The sequence below is a fragment of the Aptenodytes forsteri genome, unplaced genomic scaffold (genome assembly GCF_000699145.1).
Source record: "Aptenodytes forsteri isolate BGI_AS27 unplaced genomic scaffold, ASM69914v1 Scaffold143, whole genome shotgun sequence".
NCBI classification, from domain to species: Eukaryota; Metazoa; Chordata; class Aves; order Sphenisciformes; family Spheniscidae; genus Aptenodytes; species Aptenodytes forsteri.
The window spans coordinates 4,215,314-4,234,957 of NW_008794951.1; the positions used below are offsets into that span (position 1 = coordinate 4,215,314).

At 44.3% G+C, this 19,644-nt stretch overlaps 1 protein-coding gene across 1 annotated transcript in view; it reads left to right on the forward strand.

The window, feature by feature from the left end:
- The window catches only part of NRK (Nik related kinase), a 108,269-nt gene that overhangs the window by 12,909 nt on the left and 75,716 nt on the right, over positions 1–19,644 (forward strand). Inside the window, exon 4 of the mRNA XM_009275378.1 lies at positions 19,007–19,063. Within this exon, the coding sequence (XP_009273653.1) occupies positions 19,007–19,063 (57 nt within the window). The remainder of the gene's footprint in view (positions 1–19,006; positions 19,064–19,644) is intronic.

Sequence of the window (19,644 nt, forward strand, 5' to 3'; positions counted from 1 at the left end):
TCTGACTTTCCATTCTGTGAGGAATGTTGACAGCCGAAAGTGAGACCAGTTGGCAAAATACTGACATTTTGTTGAGGTTTACTGAATACTGGATTTGACTAAATTCTATTTCCTGACTCTACAGTTGTGCAGTTGCTACATTTGATATCAGCACTTTTGATGCAATTTTTTCTTGTATTTCTATTTTTAAAACTGGAAACATTTTGAGGAAAAGGGCATAAGAGAAACGTGTGGTGACCTTCTGAAAATACTTATTTTACTGAACTTGAGGAATTTTCTGACTTTCTTATTTGTTATACTAAATTTTAGCATGGATTTTTCCTAGTATTTAAAAATAACAAAAGAGTAACCAATTTACTGATTGTTTCTGCTGTAGTAGATTTGTCTACTCTTGTTTTACTCTTGGCTTTAAACCTATGAACACTTATACTAAAATATGCAACAAACCCAACATAAAATAAATATGCATATGGCTTAGATAATGGGCTCTCAAATGTATTATTTACACGAATTGTCCATGATGTTGTCTTGTTATATGGAAAAAGGGAAGAGCCAGGAAAAAAACGTTTTTGCTTCAATGTTTGCTTGTTCCAGTCTAACATGAAATATTTATCGTGACAGGCTTCTTGCAAACATTCTGCCCCCAGAAGCCAAATTATATCAGCAGATATCCAATTGCCTTTTATTAATATCAGGGGGTAGAGTTAGGTATTGTGGACCAGCATGTCCCCGCTGCTCTGAAAATCAGATTGCTGTGGTGAAGTCTTCCAGTTTTTCATCAGTTGCTGACAGCGGGAACTGGTCCTGTGTGTGCATTTTGCCCTGCAGAAGAGGACAGGCAGTACCAAGACGTGATTTGGGTGCACCAGAACGTTCCTCATGTGGGATTCCTTTTTGATGAAGGGTGATTTGTTTCCAGAGACATTAGAATATGTTTTGTCACCTCTCCCGGTGGAAGATTGCCAGATTTCGCTGGGATTTCGCAGGCAGGCACATTAACACTTGAGGCATTGGGAGTGCCCAGTGAACCCAGCAGTTGCGAAGCCCGGGACAGCTTGAACATCGCAGAGGTGGAATGTGCTGGTAAATGTGGGGCACTGGGGATACATTGGGCTTTTTGTGCATGTGCAGATCAGCCTAAGTAGGTCTGATGTTTCCCAAATGTGGTGAGCTCCTGGCTCACATGCTGTTGAGTAGGTGTGCATGTGCATAGAGCATAGTGGATTGCTGGATGCCCAACTGGGACAGCTTCCTTGGCAGAAAAATAGGTTGCATCTGGAGAAGCTACATGTATTGTAGCCTGCTCTCCATAAATATGCCTGAAAATGGAGAAAGGATAAAGGAATAATGCCCCAACTTTCCTTTCTTTTGGACACTTGAAAGATTTCAGTCAGAACTGTTTTATATCGAGGAAGTCACAAAACAAAGGCTGGAAACTCAGGTCTCTGATCCCACGGGCTGGAGAATAAAGGTTAGAGAGGATTTAGGATTCACCCTTTGCCATGTTCCTCTCTTCCTTTCTTTGCATCGTGTTAGTTTCTAGGTAGCCACCTGGTGGAAGACTTTGCATGGCCTATATCCCTGGCTTGCATGTTGGAGTTAGGAGTATTTTCATGTTGGCACAGGAATCTGCACCTACAGACATGCATGAGTGATCAGGTTTCTGCATATGTTTGCAAAGCACCTAGTCCATTCGTGAGGCTGTTCAAATAGTCACAAATTCCTGGTTAGGTTGGGTAATGTTATTTGGCTTCTTGCTTCTGCCAAATTCACAGTTCTCTGACCAGGAACAAAAGAAAACGGCCTTATCAGCCCTGGGTGATGCTTGGAGCCTGCATGGCACTTGTCCTATCTGTCATGCAGATGGGTTTTGAATGTCATAGTGAGTAGATTAAAGACAGCTTGGCTTTCTGAGCTTTTGTGGTTGCTGTATTCTGCATTGTTTACCTTACAGAGTTCTGGCAGGCCTCTCCCTTTCGATGTTATTAGTGTTAAAATAGAGTAATTCTTTATATTACAGAGTTGGCCTTCTAGTCCGACTCTGACAGGCTTGAATGTAGGGCTCCTGGCACCTCCGCTGCCCTTGCGATGGAGGCAGTGCTGAGCCTTCCCACGGGAGCTGAACCAGGGCCGGACGGGGATTGTAGGTGCCAGGGGAGTTCGGGATGGAGGTGACACTGTGCTATATAAACTGTGATTGTTAATGGGGAGCCTGCCTGGTTGAATCCTGTTGTGTGTAAACACAGCCTGGAATTCCAGAGGGGTTGTTCCCTCAGATTACAGGAGCGTATGCCAACAGTGGGTTTTCCTTCCTTTCTGGCTTCCTTTATTGCCAAGCAAGTAGTATGAATGTCATTACACAGTGCCCTGTTATCTAAGCTGTTCACTGTCGATAGTCATTGCATGATATGGGATCTCCTTATAAAACTGGGAGCATGATCAGAAAGAAATGGGGAAGCTGCTGCTTCTGCTTTTTTCCCCACCCCGGGGCAGGCTGCTGACTGTGCCGTTCTCTAGGTGTGTTTCCAGGAGTTGGTTGTGATCTGATAAGCTGTGTCTGGCTCGTGTCCTGGCTGCCGAGGAGGACATCCGTGTTTGTGCATCAGCACTGGCTGAAGGAACCTGTATTAGCAAGCAGTGTTTGAAATACATGAGACGACACAGTGGGCTTTACCTCTGGATTTTTCCCCCCCTGTATTTTGGTCGCCACATCCATGTTTGCCATCAGCGTAGCCGTCCATTTCTGCAGATGTGCTTCTGAGGTTTAGCATTTCTAACCCGCGTGCTCTGGACTGGGTTGCACGGATGCTGGTGCCGTTACGTAACGGGGTGTGTGCCTGGAGATGGTGATGAAGCAGAATAACAGCTCTCTTGAGGTTTGGCAGAAAATAGCTTCCTACATTATTATTCTTGACTTTTTTTTTTCTTGGCAAAACAAAAGGAAGCTTTAGCAGGTAGAAGGTTGCTGCCTTGCCACAGAAACATGTTCTCGCATATGACTGCTGCGAGGGCAAAACCACTAGCTGGACCCACCCCTGACTGTGGCCAACATTTGCTGTCCCAGTTAGTGATAAACCCCCTGTTCTCATTGGATCGTGAGACGTATGAATATTAAGCTTACACCAGTCAGCTTTTTAATCAGTGTTAATTGCTGACTTTCCTAAACCAAACTATTTTAAAAAGAGGAAAAAGCTGGTAACATAAATGGGAATTTCCAAAGAAATTTGGCATTAATCTCCCTCTTTTTCTGTTAAAGCCACTGTGAAACTGCATGGACAGAGATGGAGTTACGCAAAAGATGAGCACTTTGGAAAATGGTGTCCAGTGTGACTGGATCAATGAAAAGGAAATGACGAACAAAACTGATGCAGGCCAGTGAGCGTGTCCACGCTTAAGAAAATTGAGCTGGAAATACATTTCTGATTAAACTGGGTCAAACCATGTATGCAAACCAGGTCTTTAAAAATAATTATTTGGAACGTTGTTTTTTCCAGTCCTTTGCACACGATGTCATTTGTTTTACCTATTCCAAGTGGATATAAAATGCTAACAGTGGTGTGCTAGTGCTTTATGCTCCCCTTGCACTCATTTGATTGCAGAGAAAATGGCAAATAAGAATCAGTGCTGGGGAGCCAATCCCTAAAGGTGGCTCAGTGACTAATTTCAGAACCCCTTCTTGTTAGGTATTTGGTTTTCTGTAACCCATCTGTTATTGAATATAGTTATTTTCTTGTGCAAACATGTCAAAAATACATATTTTCTGTAAGCCTCAGCAGTGCAAACATGAAAACACTTTTGCAGTGTTAATGCTAAGACTAGAGGAAAGTAGCCTACAAGGACTGATGAGAGGTGGGTTTATGTATCAAGGCAAATTCTGAAGTTGTTTAAACTTCCTGGGTTTTGAGGAAAAACTAAATAGTAAAACTAACAAAATGCAGTTGCTTGCAAACTTGTGCTTTCTCATCCTGTCCTCCACCTCTGACCTCAGAGGTGACCAATTCCTTTGTTGAGTCCTTCAGGATCTCTGCTAGCACATACATCCGTGGCCCCCGCTTACTCCTTAGCCACCCCCTCTGATCTGATGCTTCAGCAGCTGCCGCCTGCGGCTCTCTGCTGCCCTTTGGGCAAGCAGCAGCCTGCGCTACGGCTGGCTGCAGATTGCCTCGTGCTCCCTGGCTGGCCAGCTGGCAGGCAGCGTCGGGTAGGAAACCGTGGAGCCCACTCTGGAGCCCTCCTCTCTGGAGGAAGGGAGTTTGTCTCCATCTCTGATTTTCACAAAGCACCCGGGAATTGAATCATCTTTGAGACTTCTATCTGTCTGTCCCTTTTGGTTGAATTGCCTGACGGGTTAAAACATAGTTGGATGCAAGGGCAACACAATCACATATGCCTTGTTTTCTTAAGAAACCTGGTTAAGCTTCTGTATTTGATAGTGGAGGAAAGCTTGCAATTCCCTGTAATCCCGTGTCCCTCCCTGAACCTAAAGGTTCAGAAACTAGAAGGCAATACAAAGCACTTGGGAGGTAGGTTTTCTGATATGGTATTTTCATATGCTCTTTGATTATTACTGTTTTTATAAGATGCTTTTGTTGTAAATAGAGACCTAGTTATTTAAATTTCTGTTATTTAAATATGTGCATTGGCAATGCTGTAGAGTTTTAGCTGACCCTGCGAAATTTTTCTCTGGTGCGTATTACCAGATTTATCCTAAGGAGCGATGAGCTGTTGGTGGTGTATTTTGGCATCTGGATGTGGATGATGGAATATGCAAAGAAGCTGCAAAAGGAAGTTATTTTGAAACTTGTGGATGGTTAAACTTTTGGAGTAAATTTTAAAGTGAATACAATTAGAAGATGTCAAAGTAGAGATGCTAGTTTTTAAAGCTTGTATGTGTAAACCAGAGTCCAGATACTTGCTCCTCCACATTTCTTCAGCAAGCTGCTGGCATTAGCTGGATGCCTTGTGAAACGTTTAGGTTGTTTTGCTGTTTTGTTTTGTTTTTTCTTTCTTGACAGCTGCTTTGTGATGTGATGCAGCTGGTTGGACAGGCTATTGCCGTTACAAGGTAAAGGAAGCAGATAGGGTTCCGAGCTTGGAAAATGAGAACTGGGTTTGAGACTGAATCACGAGAAGGGTTCTGGTGCAGCTTCATTGACACCTGAGGTTTCATGCGCTGGGCCAGTGAATTTCAGTCTTACCGTTTGGAATATTTATATCTGTGTTTGTGTGCGTGTGCGTGCACTTTTGTCCGTAGTACCTTGGGCCCGTTGTATTTGGTGTTCCGCAAGTTTACAGAGATGCCATTGCTGCCTGGGAAAGCTCCATCTGACATACCAACTGACAAATCGTGAATGAGAGGAATCCAGTCAAATCTGTATGCCTGTGAATGTAAATATACCTGTAATCAATCAGAATGGCAAGTGTTCTCTGTTTCCATCTGGCCTTCATCTGCAGCTTCATGAAGAGACTAATTTCCAATAGGCAGTGAACTTTGGGTAGTAGTAGTGCAGTTGGTTGTTGGATACTTTTACACAAACGGACACACTGCAGTAATGGCATAGGTTAATTTCTTCTGTCACAAACTCTGGCTCAAACCTGTGACGGGATCAGTGTGAACACACCTTCTCCAACAGAGAAAGCATTGAATATACACACTTTTTCGGTGGAAAAGTTGGTGCAAAGTGGGATTTGTTTTGTTTGAGAAATTTGACCTTTTATGGGGCAAATTCAGATCCAATGAATTCAACAGCAGAAATTCCTGTGGACATCAGTGGAGCCAGAATTGCATGCAAGAACCCAAGCGTTAGGAGAAACCATGAGTAGCTGTTGGTGGGAAGTCCTGCAGGGAAACTCTCGGCAGCGTAGCCAGCAGTGCATCAGAGGAGGGCAGGGGGGTCCCCAGCCTGTGCTGGGGCTCTGCATTTGTTTTACCCAAATGCATAGTTCGCTATATAGTGCACTACTTCATCTTACACTGTACAAAATGAACTTGGGTTGTTTAAACAGGGCAAGGCAAAGAGGTGAGAGTTTCAAAACCTGGTAAAGCTGCTCAGTGGTTAATTGCAGGAAACTCTTGGTCCCTTTCGTGACCAATTCTTCCAATGGTTAGCTGCTGCTTCTGCTTCATAGGTGCTGGTAATTATTTTGCCACATTGCCTTAAGCTACATTGCTTAGGGCTCTGCGGTTCTTCAGCTGCAATGTGTTTAGCCATTTTCTTGATATTATTCTGCAGGGGTATTTTTTTTTTTTCCCTCTCGAGTTCACTGTTCATTCCTCTCTCTGCCATGATTGACTTCGATCCCTACAAGTAATACAGAAAACTGGAAGATATGGCATTGAACAGTAACTGCTTGTAGCTGTTGAGGAACTGTTACTGCACATCTGACCTGTAGTTTGCTTGAGAGAAGAACCTTTGCCAGCCAGGCTTCTGCTGTACGAAGCTGATTAGATCAGTTTAGAAAAAAATAACACTAAGGCTCTTCTTGAATTCAGATTTTTTTCTTTAGGAAAGTGAACTTGGAAGCACCGCTCCTTCTAAATTTAATTAGAAAAGCAAGGTATTCTTTACTTTTAAGAATAATTAGAAAGGTAGTCTGGTTTCGTTTTGGAGACCAACTTAATACTGAAAGCCCTTCCAAACGTTTAAGTAATTTTCCCTTGAGTTTTGTGGACCATCTGGCCAGTAGGATTTTGGAAGGAAATAGGAATCGACTGCTGCTGCGAGATCGGTGCCATGTAGTTCATCTCTTGCAGAGCTCATTCAGAAATCTGGAGACTGATGTATTTTTTCTCACAGACTAATTGTGTCCATTAACTCCCTTTTTATCTTTGGAAAGGATGCGTCAAATAGAGCCAAATGAAGAGGCACTGAGAGTAGATGTTCTTTTTTCCTCAGTTAAATGCTCTGTGAAGACTTTTGTATGTGTGTGAAAAATACGACCTTTCCCTAGGCAAACCTCAGATCTTCTGAACTGACAGCGGTACTCAGTAGAGCTTTTTACTTCAGGATTCGCCTCAGGTGAAGAGAGTTGTAGGGAGGGTATTGCCATGAAGTACTGAAGGAAAGGCTCAGAGACCCCAAGAGAAACCCATTTAATGCCAGTTGTTAGTATTGGGCTGTCCTGTGCAGTGCCATGTGTACTGTCTCGCACAGTCATCTGCAGAGAGGTGCATACCCGCATGGTATTGCAATCTGCGTGAGAAAACCACCAGCAGAACTGGAATGAAAAAGTAAATCGCCTTTAAGGTTGTTGGAGCTCTCATCATCTAGGCTGGAACTTGCAGTCCAAGCTGTGTACCCTGCCTGCCTTAAAGCCTTTTTAAAAAAAGCCAGCAACACAATTTTAACCCATGCAGAACCTTGCCCATGTTATGCATTATATGCAAGAGAAAATTCAAGTGTGTTACACTTATTGTTCACAACAATGCTGAAGGATTTTTAAAAACTCAGTGATATAATTGCCGAGAGCTTAATGTGCACGCAGAGTTATGTTTATGTGGGATAGAAGGCTAATAAAGCCTTTCTTTATTAGCATGTGTCTGGGAAGGCTGCATTACTTAAAAAGTTAAAACATGACTCTCATAACATGAGGTTTGTAATTGCTGTGTGCAGCTTGACCTTCAGAGCTTCGTAGTGATGGTGAGCCAAAAAAACCTTCCTTTGAGGGATTCCTGCCCCGAAAGTCTGGCCACCCATCAGCTGACCTCCTGCAGTCCAGCCCTGACTTCCTTTCAGCAGGATGGGGCTGGCGGGACACACTTAACTGCTTGTGACTTCATCCAGCAGAGATCTGCTGCGTATGGATTTTCTCTAGCACCCTGTATTTCTGTAAATGGATGCACATGAGTCAGGCAGTGAAAATTCACTGGGGTGGAGGGATTTGTACCTCTCCCTAGATTTAGTTTCTCAGCAGCCCCTGGTCTGCAGAGTGAGAGCCTTCCAAAGGCTGCGGCTTTTTCCCTAAACTGTTTATTTTTCTGGATGAATAGACTTTTGGCACGTCGGACCTTTGTTGTCATAAATCACTGCTGGGCTCCCCAGGTGCTGAGCGGGGCTGGCTCTGTGCCAAGGCTGCTGCAACCCTCCTGTCCGCAGCAAGAGCAGCCACGGGGCTGCGAACGCCCTGCACCCCCGCATCCCCGCCGCCCCGCGCTGGGCAGCCAGGGTCCCTGCTGCTACTGGCTGCCTGCAGACCCACCGGCACAGGCATGCCCGAGGCGGAACACCCATTGGAAGAAGAAAGCCGCCTGTGTCTGCGAAGCCTCCGCGCCCCTGGCAGGGGTAGCAAGCCACGATGGGGTGTCTGAGGCTGGAAACCCAACGGCGTGTTTCAACAGACGTTAAGAGGCGTGACAAATACCGAAGCCCAGGATGAATGGCAAGGCTGTTGAAACTGTTATTTGTGCAAATACTGAAATTTAGGCTCAAAGAAATCACGTTTTATGTCCCAATAAATAGAGTGTGAGGAAAAGGGGGTAACTGCACAGCCTGCTTTTCAGACCTCCCTTCCCATTCACTGTGCTGCTGTCTTGAGTTGCTCTCTTGACCCATGTATGGCCCCAAAACGTTGCTTTTCTTTCCCTGCTGGTAGCAGCTCCCATTCAGGCCACCTGGCAAAGCGCATGCTTTGCTTTGGGTGCATGATGAGAAGCCGTGGGAGTTCAGGGGCCCTGCGGTTATCTCTAAAGTCAAGCACCCGGATGACTTTCTGAGCAGAAGACAGCTAGAGCCTCAGAGTGTTTGTCTTCCCCTTAGACCCTCCTGAAGTATCTCCAGATAGAAAACAGTTTGGGCCAGATCCAGCGCTGTCAAAGTCAGTGCGAGTCTGGCCCTTCACCAGGAGTAGCCACGCCTTCGGTAACCCTGTGTATCCCCAGCCAGCGCCGACCCCGAGGGTGGCAGCGGTGGCAGTCTGTGAAGTTAGCTTTTCGAGCTGCACGCTGCACTGTGTGCTGCGGCTCTCGATTTCCCACTGTTACCCACCAAGGGCCACAGTGATTTTACCTGCCCCAGGAGGAATGCTCTTGCTCTTCCATCTTGCACACTCTTCACATTGTTCAGAAACTTCAAATAGCAGTAGGTTATCTAAAGCATCATGTCTGCAAGTTAGCTGAATAAGGAGAAGCCGCAGGAATGGGTACTTTCCAGATTCCTCCAAATGAGCATGGAGCTGCAGAAGATTACATGGGACATTCTGCTGCAGACACCACCCATTTCAAATAAGAGGAGGACAAAACCCCTTTCTTCATATTATGACTAGCATGGTATTTTCAAAAGTGCTTAAGTGCTTTGCTTGATCTTGCTAGTCGTAACGTGAACGACCTCTTTGGGAGCAGGTTTCAAAATCCCAAAAGATCAGTCTCTAGTCCAGTCTTATACAAGTATGCAGTAGCCTTGAGTGGTTCGTGTTTTGCCTAAGGATGGTAATCTGATCAACTGAACACAACTGATACTGCAAAAATTTAGGTACTCAAATATGTGTTTGCGAAAGGGCTTGAACTTGTTCCTTTGTTTCATTTTCTTTTCCCACTGGTCTGCAGTCAGACACAGACAAATGTTAGGCAAAGCAAACAATCTGCATTTCCACTTGTACAATGGGAGGAAATAGGAACTGAAAGGATTAAAAAAAAACCTGGACAGAAAAACTGCTTCTGGTGCCTCTTGGGTTTTACAGTTCATGAGGGCTGTGGTACAGACACTTGAATAGGGGTGAAAAACTGTCATTTTCCTCCAGAGGTCAAGGTTGGTTGATCTGGTACCATTGAAATGACCCCTATCCATCCCTCCCTTGTAGCCAGTGTGGACTTGGGTAGAATTTTAAGTGATTGATAGAAGTTATACGTTCTAATCTCTTCTCTTGGCTAATGTGTTGCTATTTTAGTATATAGGAAGTCCTCCTACACCACTGCCAACTTAGTTGTCTTCTACAGCGTTATGAGTTACAGTGATACTTTTCTTTGTTTGTTTAAGCATGTGATACAAATAGGGGCCCTGAGAGAAATTCCTGATTTTTTTTTTAACATCTCACCCCTGAAACGTCTAAAACTTAATTTAAGAAAACTTTATGAAACTAATATTTTCACTTTGAGTGAGTGCAAAATACTTACCCACTTCTGAGATGAGGGGGGAGAGAGAAGCAATGGGAGGGATAGAATGACCTGTTCTGCACAGAAATAGGGCAGTGGTGTTTGCTAGGGAAGGAACTTGTTTTTCACTGAATATTCAATTCATTTTTGCTATATAAATTTGCTAACCTTTACAAAATTATCCTTTTTCGTTTGGAATACAATGTAACATTTTTTTGGAACAATTTTTCATTTCTTTATAAACAGTATATATCTAAAATATTTCTTCATTAATGTAACATGCTTTGTCTTAAAGTGCACTGAGTGTTATTAATTAACTTTCGTTCTTTATATAATTCAAGTCATTTTTGCTATATAAATTTGCTAACCTTTACAAAATTATCCTTTTTCGTTTGGAATACAATGTAACATTTTTTTGGAACAATTTTTCATTTCTTTATAAACAGTATATATCTAAAATATTTCTTCATTAATGTAACATGCTTTGTCTTAAAGTGCACTGAGTGTTATTAATTAACTTTCGTTCTTTATATATTTACATGCAGACACGTTAGATTTTACTGTTAATGTTTTACAACCTGAGTTCTGGGGCGTGCTAAGTAGTGTTTGACTTCGTAGTATGGTCTATACTGAAAGTGATAAATTTTAGCGAACTTCTTGGAACATATCTAATCATAAAGTAGAGTGGGATTTAGCATATAGGAGAAAAAAAAATAAACCTTGAAGAGCACGTCTTGATTATTTACAGTATATTAATATTTAGATTGTCCACCACTCTGACCAGCTGTGGACAAGGGCGATCATATTTTGTAGTGTTTAGGTGACACGCTTTGCCTTCCCTGGTAGGGAAACATCTATGGTCAGTTCTGAAGGTAACGTTAAGTCTAAGTCAACCAAGAAGTCCCATTACAACCTAAGGGGCTAATTGGCGGTGTCTAATGTTGGATAGTCCGAGAGCAACGGAGGACCTTTATGTTGCTGAAGCAGTAATCTCAGGAGCTCGTTCTGATGCTGCAGTCTGCTGTGTGCTCTTCCTCTCGATAGCACAGAGTTAATGGCAGAGAAAGCTATCCAGTTCCCCTTGAAAGAGGGTGTTTATGGAGGATAGGGAAGGGGAAGTGCAACGGTTGGGTATGCTGACCAAGTGTTTTTGGGTGAGACCTAGGACTGTCTGGAAACTGGGTGCCAAATGTGGGGTGAAAGGGCAAATGTGTTGCATCCCCATGGTCGGCATTTAGGCAATGCAGCTGGGTTGTGGTTTTACGGAAGTCCCTGCATCCTGCACTGCTGGCATGAAAGCAGTCACTTTACAAGGAAAGGAGGGTGTGCTCCAGCTCGGAGGTGAAGCTGAGGGCTACCCTAGAGGTGACCTGGAACAAGGCCCAGGCTTCCAAATCTCAGCATCTCCCAGTGTCACAAAGAAGAGAAGAAATGCTCTAGGGGAATACAATTCTTCGGTTTACAGCCCCAAAATACAACAGATGTCCAGAGACATTGTGACAGAAGTGCCACCTAAACTTTATATAATGTTAATCAAAGTAGGCTTTCTGCAGCCTGAGTTGCATGATTAAAAGGATGAAGCTTGTAATCAAAAATTATAGCCGCATTCCCACCTGGCCAGTGTCCTGAATTCTTCATGGGGGTTTTAAAAAATAAAAATAAAAAAAATTAAAAAAAGACTTTCTGAAACTGGTAATTATCTGCCCAAGGCTGTTGTGTGTTGTGGTGGGTTGAGGGGTTTGTGGTTTTTGTGTTTGTTTTTTTTAAAACTATCAGAATTGATGTGGATTACATGTCATAGTTTACAATTAAATGGATCATTTCTGAAATCCAGTGCTAGTATTCAGCGCACGACTGACCCTGAGCTCTGCCTCAGACCATTAACTAACAAAAACAAGCTATAAGCTTCCAAACTCTTAATAACTTCTTCCTTGGAATTTAGTCCTGTCCCATTTCAAGTTTTGCATTACTGCTGTATTTTTAGCTGAAGAGCTCCAGCCGTGACTACAGTGGGTTGTCTCATGTGGTACCAGCTGCTGAGACGAGGCTTACAGACTGCTCTTCCTGCTAGAGCTCTCCTATAAACTGTCTTCTTGGGTGACACTTCTCAGCACCAGAACACTACAGCCCCCGATGTGCAAACCCTGTCCGTTTGTTTGCATTAGTCAAGACCCCAAGGGACAGCAGGACGTCTGTTGTGAGCAGCCATATGCTGTAAAACAGCGGCTGTGTCTAAACTGCAGTGCAAGAGCAGCGTATCTGCAGGTTTTATGTTCTTGGGGTCCTCCTCCCTGCCATGCTAACCCACCGGCGTGCCCTGGGGAGCACACTGCAGCTGCATGGGAGGCTGCCCTTGCCTGCCTGCAGTGTGAGCAGGCAAAGCTGGTGTTTCCAGGCTGCCTCTGGGGCTGATGATAGCAAACATTGCTCATCTCTTCTGAAGAGCTGGATCTAAGTAGAAAAGCCCTATGTAGGTGGAAAGGGAAACAGAAGGATCATGACTTTGTTAAGGTCATGTGGAATAGGACAGGGTTTCCTGGATCCCTAGGCAGAGCATTGTTCATTTGATGCGTAGTCTCTTAAAGGCTTTCCTTGTGTTACCAGGATGGAAAGGGTGGAGAGGAGAGGGGCGAAAGGGTGGGGTCCCATCCTTCAGGGCACAGAAGGCTGAGCTGGCAGCCTATCAGCAACTGCAGGGCCACACACTGATTTACCCGAGATGGGCTCAAACTTCAAAGTTCGTAAGTGGCTTTTGAACAGGAAACCTGCTTGCTGAAGTTCACTTTCAGTAAGAGCTTGCAGTGGAACAGCTGTGCCTTCACACCACTCACAAAGGGAGGGTGGCCACAGCCTGCATTGGTTATCCTGTAATAAATGCTTCTGGGTTAGAAAGTCCCCTGGCCTCGAAAGTCCTCCATCTCCAACAGCCAGATCTTGCTTTCAGATACAAACCTTCAATATCCAGAGAAGGTCCCAACAGTTAAGCTTGTGGTATCTACCAGCTTTCTGGATTACACCGGCAGGCCGTGCTGTGAAGGCTCACCTGGGACTCCTGCAGCCTTGTGCAGATGTTATGAGCTATTTGTGTCTGTGCACAGCCTAAGTGCACTGCACACGTGCGTGCCCGATGGCAGAGTGTGTTCGATGTGAAATTGCCCTCCGTGTGGGCACAAAGGTGCAAACTGGCAAGCATCTGAGGCTTCTGGTATCTGGGAGGTATCCCTGCACATAGGCACCTCACAGCCTCGCCCAAACTGCTGCTTTTTAAGGGAGAGAAGAGTGAGGTTGTGCTTCTGGTTGCAGACAGGACATGGACACAGATGGGGACTTCTGCATAGTCAAAACCACCGGCTTCGTGCTGCCTTGGTATCCTGCAGTAGGCAGTCCCTGTCTTTCACGTGCGCTTTTTCCTGTTGCGGTTAAATGGGGACAGCTACATCAGACAGACCCAGAAACACGTGGACATTAATGAGCGCCTGTTGCCAAAAAGGAAGCGTGTGATGGGACTGCCGTGGGCTGTCTTGGCACGGTGTGCACCACTGTAACAGGACAGCTGGGTTGTATCATCTGGACATGCAATTGTCCACTTCAAATCTGTCAGATTGCAAGTGGGGAGAGAAGCTGGTGGGAGCTGTTTGCCACCCCTAGGGAGAGAGGGCTGTGCAGGATCTGGGAGGGAAGCTGTCAAACCAAGCTCTCTGCATGTGACCCACAGCCTTACAATCTCAGGTGTGTGTCACTGGGACCTTGGGTCTCTGGTTGTAATCGTGGCCCAAGCCAGGGACTGCCCAAAATTTTTGTTTGGACCTAACAGGAAAAGGTGTTGTACATGGCTGAATGCATCTTTTTGTAAATATACTTAATTCACGTAAAGCCCCTTTATCAGCTAATAAGCTGACCTCTAATGCTGATACTCTTGTTCGATGTAAATAGAAAAATACATGTCTTGACCCTCAGTAGAGGGCATAGATAAGCGGTTCCTTTATCTAATTGAGCTAAAAAGATAAACACGTATCCAATAGAAGTAACACTGAGCGATCTGTCCTATTCCACGTATATCTCCCTGCAGAAATAATGCACGGTTGGGGCTCATCAGAACCAGATCTTTGGCATAAAGCATCTTCCACAAATGTGGCTGCAATGAGCAATATGTAGATTTGAGAAATGTGTATGCTGGCTCCAGGTTTGCTGAACGTTACTGTAGTGACTAACTGGCAATAGCAGCAGACTTCATGCGGAAATATTTTCTGGAGGAGACAAGGAATTTAGCTGGACTCAAAGCTAATGGGAGAATTTCTTCCAGCTTGGATACCTCATCAAAATGTAGGCAAGAACTTCAATTTTAGAAAGTCATTGAGCTCCAGAATTGTTCATGTCTAAGTTCTGTATGAGCTTGATAGCGTTTAATGCTGTATTCTTGGGTGGGAATACGGATGACTTGCAGATGGCTGTTGGATGTTTTGGCTGCATTCTCCAGAGTTGAAACCTGCTTTCAAACTGAGCATTTGGGTGAAAGATGAAACCTTTTATTAGGGAAATGGGCCCACAGACCATTCCTGCCCTCTGCCCGGTTTCTGAGGAAATGTGCAACGGAGGATCTTGAACCACAACAGGCTGATTCCCTTTAATGATCTGGAGAGGGTGGGCAGTGGCAGATTGCACAGGGGGCTGGGAGGGCGATGCCCCTTCTTCTTCCTCCTGTTTTGTATTAAATCAAAAAGGATGAACTTCTGCGTGTCTCATCACTGGTAGTAGATGCATCTGTTGATCTCATTTGGTTGGGAAACAGCTAAAACGGCCAGTTACTTCTAAGAGCTTTAAACAAAAATCAAAACACCACCTTCCTCAAAACAATTCAAACTTGCTCAACCTTGTGGCTTCAGCAAAAGTAGCAATGTGCGAGTTCCCGTGAACTCTGGCTAACCTCTGAGATTTATTGATAAATGAAAAAATAAGGGGCCAGGCCCTGAAACCTTTCCTTACTTAGGCACTAGTCTCAGTATGTTAACAAGAAGCCCGGGGCTGGGTTCAGGATGTTTACTGCTTTTAGAGATGTCAAGGAAAATGAACTCAAACCGGTTTGAAAAACCAACGTAAAGGAGAGAAACCTGTGATTTTTGTTCCAACTGCCGGCACAGTCGTAGTCTGTGCATTAAAGCGAATGTAATGTGGAGCACGTTACCCTGCTCAGATAAGCTGCACAGGCATAGATGGTTCTTCTCCACATGAACACGCATGTCCTCTGAAAGCTTCAGCCCTCTTAGCATGGAGTCTTGCAATAGCACATGCACTTTTTTGGGCGGTGGTGCCGAGTTCAGTCGGGTGGTAGTGTGCAACCCCTGCTTACAGGGACTGCTGGTGTTTGGGTGAGCTGTTGGGTGGCTTTGCTTCTGCCCCTTTTTTTCATAACTAGCTGAACAGACAGTGAAGTTCTGGGGAGGAGAAGGAATAAAATTTAGAATGTCTCCAGCGTTCTCTGATTATTTTGTCTCCACTGACTGAACCTTTTCCTTTGGTAATATTTAAAGGAAAGGTTTTATTTGTGTATGTTGGGATGATGTCAGAGGTAAGGAGAAATAATGGTGTGTGCTTTGTAATTCTGCCACGTTGTTTGTTGCATACATTAGCAGGTGCAGAGACTTTTGAGATGTATTGCTCTACGATAATGATGAATCCTTTACTTTGGGAAAATGTACAACTGTAATCAAAAATAAATCTGCCAAGATGGCAGTAAAATTAGTATTTCATGATGAAAATGTTTTTATACAGATATATTTATACATATTCAGCTACTCTCTCCAAGATACTTTTTTTTTAATACATGCTTTTAAACTAATTCATCCCTTTTAGATAACTGATGAAAGGCAGATGTAAATAATATAGATATGTTTACACCTTTTCATGAGGTTAACCTGCAGCCCTCTGCATTACGCTGCACAAACTTGTGGTCGTGGGGGAAGATGAGGTTCTCCAGCTTAATACAACCAAGAAACATGGAAGACTCTTTTCAAAAGGTGTGATAACAGTTACTGAAAATAAATTGTTGTGAGTTGAGAATTAGAGCAAACTAACAGGAATGAGGTTTTACTGCTCCTTTGTTTCCAGCCTCTTGAGAAGGGTTTGGATTCTCTGGTGGATTGAACCACTCTATTTTGTTCCAGGATAAAGGGGTCTAAAAGACATAAGGGTGTGAAGTGCATGTAGTTAACAGAATTTACGTCCTTGTAAAGGCTGCTTTACCCAGTCAGAGAGTATTTATTGCAGGTGAGCCTGTGCAGAGGGATGGTTAGGTGTGAGCCTACGCATTTCCCTCAGCCTAGCAGAAACTTTGCACGGTGTGAGGAAGATAGGGCACTGAGACAAGGCACGAGGCATGATCCTGCCCTCTCTGCACAGGCTAAGCTCCTCTCGTCCAGCAGTCAGCCCAGTTGCGGACATGGGGACTTTTAGGAATGTGGGTGCAGGATTGGTCGTGCATCTCAGTTAACGGGGACACATTTGTTGTGCAAAGGTGAATCACGACCCACAAAACAAAAGGGTTTGCTGTTTTCCACAAATGCTAATTTTTCCAAACTGTTTTGGGGGGATTTAGTATTCTCATTTATAATGGTAAAAGTGAGTGAGAGCGGCAGGTTTGCGTGCAGTGGAAATAACTGTGGCTGCAAAATAACAGATGTCTGTTATACAGAGGGACAATTTGACCAGGTATCATGCTTTGAAATCAAAGCTGAATGCCAAGCCTTTCCCCCTTCCTTATTCTTACGAATATTCAGTATCGAGTGCCATGCTAGCCTAGTATTGATTGATTTATTTTTTCAGTAAAGAAGCACATCTTCATGCTTCACTGTAATTACGAAAATCGGTGTTGATTCTTGACATCATCCTTTGCAGAATGTACAGCAGCCCAGGAGACACTCGTTGTTCCGATGGGTTGGTCGCCTGCTATGTGTGGTGGCCGGAGACATGGAATTATCAGCGTACTTGACTCCAGACAAACTCTGGAGTTAAATCAGGGTGCCAGCGTGTCTAGCATGACTGTATTTTGTGGAAGGTCCTCTCTCGCTATATTGCCAAGACATTCAATGCCTGGAAACATTTGCAAACAATGTCTTCCAACAAAGGAGCCGTGGCTGTGCAGAGGAAGCTCCCTAACCGGGATTGACGTCAGCTGGGATGGATGCTGACCAAACACCGGCATCTGTTGGGCTAGCACTTGTCACTGCCCATCTGCACTCGGCCACAGTGGTGTGTGTGTCGTGGGCCTGGTGAGGGTGTGTCCCATTTGTCTTCCTCCTAGATCTGTGATAATATATAAATCCTATCATTCTAGTTTATGAGAAAAAGCTTTGCAATCCCAGGAGTGCTTCCACAGAAAGAGGACACTTACAAATACACAAAAACACAGCAGGACCTAGTTTTCTGTAAAAGAAGACATGACTGTGACATATCACCTGAGAATGAGGAATCATTTTTCTTTGATGCAAAATTGCTTAGTCTTAGAAATAACACTTGTACGCAATTTTGTGCAGATAGGACCTGGGTTTTAAAATTACATCAACCTAGCTTTTAATTTTGCAGGTGTAAATTGCACCTGCAAATCATTTTGTCTGCAAACTGCAGCATTTCATATTTGATTTCCTGATTTCCTATGGCTTACTTAACTGATGTCAGTTAGTTATTTCGATATACAGCTTTGCAGGCACTACTATTTCAGGAACAAAATTGCGGTCTGAAAGCTTCAAACCCATTTCTGAACATTTGATGGAAGTGAGGAGTTAGGACGTGTAGCTAATCCACTGGTCGTAAAAATCTTTTGACGCTATCCTCCAGTATGAGATTAGTGTTGGTTATCATGGCAAAACACTGCATCTATGGCGTCTGTTGAGCAACTTGATCTAACCAAGCCAAGCAACTGCAATTTACAGCAAGATTCCTGGTTGCGTTTCTAATACACATTCTTGTGAACCACATTTTGTCAGTCTCAGTATCAAGTTTGCTCTGTTAGTAGCTTTATTCCCTATTACCTCCCTTTTCCTAGCTTTGTTTTCAAAAACTAGCCGCTTACCTAGTCTAAAATTACCAGTTATCTGTTGCTTAATAATGATCGTGGGGTGTGGGCGTTTCACCAGTGAAGTCTGTGTACGTATGTAGGCACACACGCAGTCAAAGCCCTGGGAGGGTTCCTCCCCACCACCACAGAAGATTACATTTTGAATACAAAGCCTCTGCATGCTTTTTGGGAGGTAGCTGAGATATAGTTAACTCATCTGCAGTAAGAATTTTACAAACTAAACATTTCACAGTAAAAAGCCTTTTTAAAAAAAACCCAAAGGCAAGAAAGTACATACAGCTTTAGTTTCTTGGCAGCCACGTACAGGTTGCCTGATTGATGTACTGAAACCCAGAGTTTTCTCTTTACCCTGAGGTGAGCCAGAACATGTGGGGTGGGGAGGTGGGGACAGTGCCGGCTACCCAGCGCCTTGCTTCCCCAGCACGTGTCAGCCCTGGATTGCGGGACAAGAAGGTTGTTCTGGTTAGGTCCCCCTGGGCCTGTGCTGAGATTTCCTGGAAGAGGAGGCTTGAGGGGCGCAACGCCTGTTGAACAGGAGTTGGATGGAGACCCATAAACTTACGCCGTGTTGTGCTCTGACAGCAGAGGTCTTCCAGCATTGCTGCTTGCTTTGTGCTAAAGTGGGAAATTCAACCCTGCAAAGGTAACTCAGTTAACTTTAGAGAATGGTAAGGGTGTGGGTCTGGTAACACATCACCAAACTTCACCTTGGTACTTTTGTATCACTGAAAGGTTGTTCGTACATGATTGAAAACAAGTACTCAAGCTCGGTTGTTATCTGCCTAATTTGTTACTCTCTACATAGTTTGCATACATGTTTTACTTAGAGTCTTTTGTTATTTTAACAGGGTCGCCATGTTAAGACTGGGCAGCTAGCAGCAATCAAAGTGATGAATGTTACTGAGGTGAGTGCAAAACCAAAAATAAAAAAGTTGTTATCAAGGTGCAAGGAAAAATAAATAATCAGATCATGAGAAGGTGGACAGCTTATAAAAGACGATCCAGTGTGTTGTGGTTTAACCCCAGGCGGCAACTCAGCCCCACCCAGCCACTTGCTCACTCCCACGGAGTGGGATGGGGGAGAGAATCGGAAGGGTAAATGTGAGAGAACTCGTGGGGTGAGATAAAGACAGTTTAATAGGTAAAGCAAAAGCCGCACATGCAAGCAAAGCACAACAAGGAATTCATTCACTACTTCCCATGGGCAGGCAGGTGTTCAGCCATCTCCAGGAAAGCAGGGCTCCATCACGCGTAACGGTGACTTGGGAAGACAAATGCCATCACTCAGAACGTCCCCCCCTTCCTCTTCTTTCCCCAGCTTTATATGCTGAGCATGACGTCATATGGTGTGGAATATCCCTTGGGTCAGTTGGGGTCAGCTGTCCTGGCTGTGTCCCCTCCCAACTTCTTGTGCCAGAAAAGGCCTTGACTCTGTGTCAGCACTGCTCAGCAACAACGAAAACATCCCTGTGTTACCAGCACTGTT